Source organism: Palaemon carinicauda, chromosome 40, assembly GCF_036898095.1.
Source record: "Palaemon carinicauda isolate YSFRI2023 chromosome 40, ASM3689809v2, whole genome shotgun sequence".
In the NCBI taxonomy this organism is placed as follows: Eukaryota; Metazoa; Arthropoda; class Malacostraca; order Decapoda; family Palaemonidae; genus Palaemon; species Palaemon carinicauda.
Window position 1 is genome coordinate 40010563 of NC_090764.1, and position 9072 is coordinate 40019634.

At 35.5% G+C, this 9072-nt stretch overlaps 1 protein-coding gene across 1 annotated transcript; it reads right to left on the reverse strand.

Moving 5' to 3' along the window:
- Positions 1–2775: 2775 nt before the first annotated feature.
- LOC137632023 (uncharacterized) lies at positions 2776–7742 on the reverse strand. Its single transcript, XM_068364001.1, has 3 exons — positions 7694–7742; positions 4315–7226; positions 2776–4067 (listed from the first exon to the last, which is right to left on the reverse strand). The coding sequence occupies exons 1-3, from the start codon at positions 7719–7721 to the stop codon at positions 3906–3908; spliced, it is 3102 nt and encodes a 1033-aa protein (XP_068220102.1). The 5' UTR covers positions 7722–7742; the 3' UTR covers positions 2776–3905.
- Between the last annotated feature and the right edge of the window lie 1330 nt (positions 7743–9072).

Below are 9072 nucleotides of genomic sequence, written 5' to 3' on the forward strand. Positions count from 1 at the left end.
TCACTTTGTCCTCAATGCCGAATTGTAAACCTAAGATTTAGCAGTAAAAGATAGTTTTTATAATTAACACCGTACCGTCGATTTATTTTTTTTTTTTTCATTTTTGTTAGAACCCAAAGAAGACCTTATTAAAAAATTATATATAAGTCTTGAAAGTTGGAAGGCAAATTGATCTCTCTTTTCCTCTCCATGTATGTCCAATGTATGTCGGTCAAAGGTTTTGACATTTTATCGAGTACCAATTTCAATATAACAAGTAAACAATTCTCTTCCACCAACTGGTCGGTAAACTGTAAAGAACAAGTGCATATCCTTAAACGTTGAAGTTACGAAATCTTGACACTTGTGTAATGGATTACAAAGTCAAAGACAGCACTTAATTAAGTCAAAATGAAGGACATCACACGAGTACACAGGTTGTTAAGAAGTGGTTATCTAGCCTCAAATACACTTCCAGCAGTCTCGGAGATCTCTGTTCTCTCTAAAAAAATGAGGAAAAGAATAAACCAATGGAGTTTCCGTAGTTTCTTTTTGTAATGAAGAGAGGAGTGGGGGGGGGGAGATTCGATTATATATTTCTGTAAGAATAAATGAAAATAGCTTTTGCAATGGTCTTATTGTGTGGTACAGTCGTAACTTTATAATAGTAATGGCTTTTAATAACAATGGTAGTAATAATGATAGCAAAAACAAAAGAAACAATAATAATCGCTATTACCTTTATTACGTCTGAAATTCTAATCATCATTGCTACTGCTTTTATAAGTAGCAGTGGGTTATCACAAGAGACTTGATTTTATGCAATTTTTTTTTGCCAATTTACAAATTATATATATATATATATATATATATATATATATATATATATATATATATATATATATATATATATATATATATATATATATCCAAACAAAATGTTCCTTAGGTTTTCTAGGGATCTAAAATTTTAATAATTGTTTTAGTCTGACGACCAGAATCGTCGTATTTTTCAAAAACCTCGTATTTAGATCCAATATCACATTACTTCCTTAAGAAAAAAATGAACAATGCAGTTGCTTGCACTATATGCGAGTATGATACCCGATACTTTCATAATTCCTCGTAAACGATTCGTCTCTCATCTATTGAGTAATCTCTCTCTCTCTCTCTCTCTCTCTCTCTCTCTCTCTCTCTCTCTCTCTCTCTCTCTCTCGTTTCAATGCTTCCTATTAACAAGGATCTTTTGATAACTGCAAAGTTCGATTGTGTAATCTCGAATTATGTATTGCCATGCAGTGAGATAAAAAAGAATAACACCAAAAAGCAATGTTTTTATGTAATATTTACCCAGACAAAAACAAAATGCCATTCAATATGAAATTTTACCACGAATAGCACGATGAATCACAGCTCTGTCCTTGGGAACATCTTTAACCTTCTCAGAACTTTTATTATTGACGCTTTAAATTCTTAATCCGGGTACACTGTGCAGTTATACATATTGTATAATACATACTACAGGGTTGTGGTGGCCGATGTGGTAACATCCATGACTGGAGAACGCCAGACTGGGGTTTGAGTCCTGTTCAAACTCATTCGCTTCTTTGGTCGCTGTAACCTCACCATCCTTGTTAGCTAAGGATGGGGGTGTTTTTGGGGAGCCTATAGCGCTATCTGCTGAGTCATCAGTAGCCAATGCCCGGCCCTCCTTGGTCCTATCTTGGGTGGAGAGGGGCTTTGGGCGCTGATCATATGTATATATTGTCATTCTCTAGGGCATTGTTCTGTTTGATAGGGCAATGTCACTGTCCCTTGCCGCTGCCATTCATGAGAGGCCTTTAAACCTTTAAACTAGCTAATCAAAGTTACTTGCCTAGCGTAAGCTAAGAACATGACAGTGATAGAAAGGAGTTTAGGTTGTCGGGACGGGCATGGCGTGTGTGGGACGGGGTTAAGAAGATGCAAGGAATAGAAATAGATGGAGAAAAGGGACTTGAGCGTACGACCTTGTTATTCGGAAAAGGGAGTTGAGCGTACGACCTTGTTATTCGGAAAAGGGAGTTGAGCGTACGACCTTGTTATTAGATGAGGACTAATAATGTGTGTGCGTGTATGTGCAGTTTCGTATAATTTAAAGAAATTTCCTGAGCACTGAGGGAATCACTTTGGAAATTATTGATTTCCGACGAAAAGGGTAGAGTTCATTCAAATTATATTATTTACGAACAGAATACAGTTTGCTTTTTCGTTGGTAATTAGTTACTTATACTACTATCATTGATTTGAATTTGAATTTACCCAATTTTGAGTGTGTGCAAGGTTGAATAAATTTGATTTAGATAATATCTTTCAACCTCGCATTCAGACATTCTTTTTATTCAACTTTCTCACCAAAATAACTTTTAGGAATTTAGGAATTGAGAAATGAAATTTGGTTATTTTATGTGATTACGTATTAATTATTTGAATTTCGTAATGATTTTTATCATTTGTAAATATATTATTCGGGTCTTGATTTTGTAAAGTTTTTAATAAGAAACATAAATAGTATCCTTAAAAGGGAGAGAGGGGAACCTTACAGATACTATTGATTATATTATTACTTTTTAAAGAAAATTCTCACCTGCAAAAATGAACAAAATATCATGGAAACTGTTGAGGGTAATATAAAACGAAAATGAAAAATAAATATTTAATTATTGCATTCGTTGGCACAAAAATTATGTGCAAATTATATTACAATATAATTCGAAATGTGTAAGAAAAGAGTTTTCTCAACAACATTGACTGTGATAAGCAAGCAATTACTAATTACTCGCGTATTTAAATACTTGACCTTCATATCAAAAGAATTATTAGATAGATAATACTCTGGTTTTGTGACAGAAGTCGCAGCTAAGATTACTTAGCTTCTTCAAAGTTTGGTTATTCGTAAGAGATGATAAAAATATAGTGATGTTCAATAAACATCAAGGTATTAAAGGCTACTCAGTAGCTGAAGTCTGAGCGAACAGGATAGATCAATATGGCAGTAAAAGTAATCATCTCTTATCTCTTAGCCATCAGTACTGAAAAATTAATAAATATTCACCTCTTAATTAAGTGCGTTTGTCAGTTTTATACGCTTCTGATGTAAATAGAATTGGCAAAGAGAAAATCTCCTGACGTTCTCTGAAAGACTTAAGAGTTATCTTCATGAAAGAGCATCTAACATGTTAAGAAATGACAATTAAAGAATTGTAACATCTATTCAGAGAATGTCAGAAGGTGCAGCCACAAAGGGAAGAGCCTGAAACGTTTCATATTTTTTTTTAAGGAGTTGCAGTAAGATATCCAGCTTAAGAAAACACTTATTTACACAGTCATAATTGAGTAAATCATCTTGTCCTTGCATTAGGAACTTGCAGGAAGTTATTGAGCGGAATAACAAAGATGTGTCGTTACCGGCGTAAACTAGACAACAGAGAGAGTAACAGAAACCTTCTGCCTAAAACCTCTTATTGTTTACGTATTCTTTATAGTTGCTCTTATGTTTTAGGCACCAAATGTTTCCATTACTCAAAGCAACATGTAGTCTTAGCGACCTTCCAGAAAACAGTTCAAGTTTTCGTCGAACAAAACTGTTACCATATCAAAATGGTTCGAAGTGGGCTTCAAATAAGTGATACCATATCCAACTGCAAATGTAACCTGTTTACTTGTTTGCAAGAGCAAATGTTAACGGACATTCCCTCTTTTCATGGTTATCTGGTAACAATTTTGTTCGACGAACATTTACTCTGTCGTCTGGAAGGTCCCTTATTCGAAGTTCTGTTCTGTAAATGATAATTCAATAAGATACTTTCTTAAAAGCAACTGAACTTTGATCAAAATGCTGAAGGCTTTCACTTGAGCATTTCTCTTCATTTGATTTCTGAGACCATCTAGTCACTGTAGAGCTTCTCATTCAGGTGATAGAATTCTCTGGTTTGTGAACAGTCGACATTATACCACCAATCACAGGTGAAGACTCTCTGGTGAAATACAGTCCCAATAGGACAAATGAAAGAATACTTCCGCCCATCCTTCAGGCAGTAATGCCAAACCTGCAAGGAGAAAAAGAATGGTGATGAATTTAGTTTATAATTGTTCACGTATTCATAATTTAGTCGTAATATAATCAGTAGAAAAATGAATTATACTTTATCTTTTATCAAGTTTTGGTAAAATCCAATAGCGAGCAATTTGACCTATTCAAGTAGACACCATTAAACAAAAGTTTACATTGACAGAAGTTATAAAAGACACTTATAGATATATTAAGGAAAATCTTTAATGAGAATACAAGCATACCTGACATCTGGCCTCTTCGTCGGCGTAGAGTCCGGGAACTTTATCTGCGCAAGTGAATCCTGTTTCCTGAACAAATTCAAATTTAGGATAATCTTTAAAGCCTTCTCCACGAATACAATCTCCATCAGGATCATACTGGCTTTGTGGGCATGGGGACTGTGATGAATGTTCTCTGCTTAAGTCTTGAGTATTAAAGGATCTTTGATCAGAATGCTTATTGGTGTTTTGGTGATGAACAGAGTTACCTGAGCCATGAGCATTCCCATGAAATTGGTTTACTTGTGAATCTGCTTGTGGAGAGTTGAAAGAATTCTCATTATGTAGGCTTGTGTCTTTGATTGTTAAAGTATTCGCCTGATGTGATACTTCATGACTTTGTTCGTGACTGCTTTGGAAATTTCCCAGCACTCTATCAGTGACTCCACCAGAATTGAAAGTTTCCCCCAGTGTATCATGTCCATGATTAGGACTTTCAAAGACAGTATTATGGCCACCTTGATTATGATTATGAGTTTCAGGTAGCTGGTGGTTAACAGTTCCAAAGTCTTGTGAATGTGAAACAAATGTTTGTTGGGGAAAATCATGATCACTGGGTTCTTCAAAAATTCTATAATCCTGGCCATTTGGTCCTGGAGTTATAAGAGAGTTCCCATGTGCTGAATCAGGTGTTCCAAATGAGGTTTGTGGTGTACCATATTCTGCATTTGGTGTGTTATACAAATTTTGGGGAATATTAACATACTCTTTAGACGGAGGTTCATATGTTCTTTTTGGCGTACCATATACCGGACTTGGAAATTGCACCTGTTGAAATGGAGTCTCAAATTCTGGTTCAGGAATGTAACTTTGGTCATGTGTAACATGAGTGTTAACAGGTCTGTCGGAATGCAGATTTGGGTTATGAGAATTTCCAATAAAATGGCCGGGCTCATCATAATCTGGAGGTGAATATTGATCATTTGTTGGACTACTGATCCCAGTACCTGAGTTTTGATGGTTTGGTTCATTTACATGGAAGTCTGAGTGCTCACCAATATTGTTTACATGAGAAGGATTTCCTTGTGAATGGAAAGTATCAGGTTGAAAAGAAATAAATTCATTTTGCAAATTATTAAATTGATGATGAAAAGGGCCACCATTTCCTCCCGTTTGGGAACCGTATTCTCGACTAGGTACATCAAAATTTTGTGCAAGGGTAAAAGGAGGAGAGTGTTCAGCTTCATTTTTAGTGAATCCAATATTATGCACGTTTTGGTTTCCAAATTCCGAAATGGGTACCGTATATAATTGGCTAGGTCTTACATGACTAGGATCAGATGTCAAAGGAATCTGAGTAGGATGACCAATAACAGGTGGAACTTCAAAATGATTTACACTATCATGTTCTTGACCGGCAGGATTTCCATTAAATCTATTAGCATAATTTAATGAATCTTCATGTTCAGGCACAGAAGAAAATGAGTTAACATCAGGCAAGTTATTATGATGACTTATCTCAGGAAATCCATGAGATTGTCTGTTGTTTTCACCAATACTGTTTTGCCTGAAATGTGGTGATTCCGTGGGAGCCACATAACCAGGTATTTGTGGAATGGTCATGCTCTTTGCTTGATAACTTTGTCTATCTATTTCTAATGCTAAATCAGTATGCCTATTATGTTCTTGAGTAAAGTCAGAGAAGCCTCTATGTTGATTAGGTAAATTTGAATGGAAATTTATTTCTGTATCAGGGAACTGGTGTGTAGGCCTAGGAGTTTTGTTACTCTCGCCTTTGGGTGGAACGTAGCCTGGTATTCTTGCCAGGACATGCTTCGGGAAAGGACTCTGATTTGGATTTCTATTTTCAAAAAGACTTTCTAATGGAGTCATTCCTGGTACGAAAATCCTATATGAATTTCTGCCATTTCCATCTGTTATGTCTGAAGTGTCAAATATGTTTTTTGAAGGATCAAACTCTGACCTATGGATATCCCTTCCAAAATGATCACTTTCAAGGAATTCCGGATTTTGTAGGCTATGGAAAGAATTTACATTATGCAGGTGCTGCCCATGATTATCTTGTATCATTCCCATTGGCAGATATACTACATTTCCAGAGGTAAACGGAACAGAATTGGTGCTGAAATGTGGAAAGTGTGTTTCTGTTTCAGAATTAAGAGATATCTCAGCAGGAAAATATGTACTTTCAGCTACATCTTGCTTTTCAAGGGCTTCATCATAAGCATTTGTGGGGTGACTGTGAATATGTGCACTTCTCTTATTAGCTAACATTTGGACAGGGTCATAGAGCCCGTCACTGATATTTTCCTCTTCCAGTTTTTGAGGTAGTTCACCCTTTGCCTCATGTGGCTCAGTAGACTTCAACGGTTGTCCATGAAGTAGTTTTGCCATACTAGCCTCGGCCAAAATGGCATGTTTACTGAACAGTTCTGCCAGCTTTTTGGGTATTGCAAGTTTCTCGCTGTGCTGCAATTGGCTACTGTTTTGTAGCAGAGAATCTCTTCCATGCGCCAATACTTTACCGCCTGTGTAAGATTTATGGCCGTTCTGCATAAGACTGTTGAAGAATGAGGACTGCAATGAATTAAGAGGTGTAACTGGACTAACAAAGAATACAGACACCAGTTCATCATCGGATTCTAACTGAGATGTAGCAGGTGCTTCAGAGTTTTCTTGTGACTCATCAGCAAATTCTGCACGTTTTTCACCAGCCAAAGGAGACCGAGTAGTACTTATGACTGGAGTCCAGTTTTGAGGGTCTTCATATGATTGATGGAATGATGAAGGTTCAGGAGGTTGATGACCGTTGTGATGTCTTTTTCTGGGCCCAGAAGGCTTAGAGCGCATTGGAATCGCTGTCGCTGTAGGGTGTAGTATTCCATGACATGAAGAGCAGAAAACAAGAATGAGTCCTGTACAAAGATAAGAGACATCATAACTTCAATATGTTCTTAGATAAATGGTGTAATATTGCTACAGATATTTCAGTTTCCGAAGAATAACGTAAAAGCAAGAGATTTTAGAAGTATTTGGTCTCTGTTTCTGAATAAAACCAGTACTGTGCATTCATCTAGTAATTACATTAGAAGGTCTCATTTTCATTGTAAATGACCAGTGAAAATCATGCTGAATTATATGCATACATAACTGTGAAGAATAATCTCTCTCTCTCTCTCTCTCTCTCTCTCTCTCTCTCTCTCTCTCTCTCTCTCTCTCTCTCTCTCTCTCTCTCTCTCTCTCTCTTAATACTTTTTACTAAGGTTTCAATGTACTCACAGAATATCATCATATCTAACACATTCTGGAATCCCAGAGTTAAGGAAAAATATCAATGATAACCGTTTCCAATTTGCTGTAAGTTTCTGGAATATAATCATACCTGTCAATAACAGAAGAGATTTCGCCATAATCCCGATTCGTGAGTGAAACCACCTGTTATTAGAAAAGAGAAGCAGATAAGAAAATAAATAGTAATTCAGCTGGAATAATCCAAAAGTAATAGGAGATATTTAATAAGAATACGCTTGATGGAAATAAATGTAAGAATAAATCTAAATTGAAGATAAATTGTTCTCAGCATCAAGTAATTTCTCCTGAGCTAACGAAGCGTTGTTATTTATCCCAAGTGATTTACATACGTTTTGTTCAGAAGTAAACCATAAAACTTCATTATAAAATGATTTGCTAAATATAAAGACGGCTAGTATGGAGTAAACATTACCAGATGGGCAAAAAAAAAAAAAAAAAAAAAAAAAAAAAACGCACAGTAAAAATGAAATATTTCTTCAAAACATCGCTGAAATCTCAACAAGTTTCACAATATTTACCAGCCAAAACTTAGAATCTTACCTGAATTTAGGATTTAAGAATTCTCTTTGTTTGAACAGGTGAGCTTTATAATTTTTCATTGCTAGGATTACATCGTTCAAGTTTTTTTGTACTTTCTCTTTGCTTATCCATACTCATGATTACTGTGTATGACTAAAGATTATATTTCATTCGTCTATTTAGCATTAAGTATTTTTGGAAACTCTAAGAAGCTTTTGAATTTTACTGACATCTTGAATGGGTATTTTTCCATTTTTTTTTTTTGGGGGGGGGGGGGTGGGATTCCAACTCTGTTATTCTCTATTAATGCTTTTTACGTGTATTCTTGAAGAATCTCTATTCCTGTAGTAAACTCGCGCATATTTACGAAATTTCCAGCCATTAAATTTTATCATGTGAACTTGACATATGTGCTTCTCTTATTACCAGATGAAAGCGGAAGGCTGAACGATAAATTGGCGATAAATATTATGAAGCTGTTAATGGAAATTGCATCATAAGGTTACGATGAGTCACAAAATTCATCCTAAGAGGTAAGTCACTAAGCCTAAGTTTGAATTAAATCATGTATTATTGTTTCAACATGTTTAGTTCCAAGTAATATTTTATTTCTGGAAAAATACTGGAAATGTATTATTGACTGTTTCGTCTCTTCTCATAATCGATGATTCGGCTTCATCCGTGAGCCTTTTCTCTTATAATGACTCCATTCATTGTCACATTTATCCAGTCTAGCTGCTTAAGCAAGACTGAACGAACTAGAATGTATCTAACAAATTATCAGTTGCTTACAGTAAAATCTCGTCCTCAGAACATTTGAAGTAAGAGAGAACGTAAGAACATATATTTCCCGCATATTATTTCAGAAAATGAATGAGTTTCGGTACTACGACTAAGTAAAGAAAAACGTGCAGGAATAGAACAATGGAT

What these genes read in the sequence shown, in the direction of transcription:
- LOC137632023 (XM_068364001.1), bottom strand. Translation starts at nt 7,721, where the DNA reads ATGGCGAAATCTCTTCTGTTATTGACAG. An exon ending in ATCTCTTCTGTTATTGACAG is followed by an intron (nt 7,227 to 7,693) that starts GTATGATTATAT and finishes ATCTTTGTACAG; the next exon opens with GACTCATTCTTGTTTTCTGC. An exon ending in ACGAAGAGGCCAGATGTCAG is followed by an intron (nt 4,068 to 4,314) that starts GTATGCTTGTAT and finishes TTCTCCTTGCAG; the next exon opens with GTTTGGCATTACTGCCTGAA.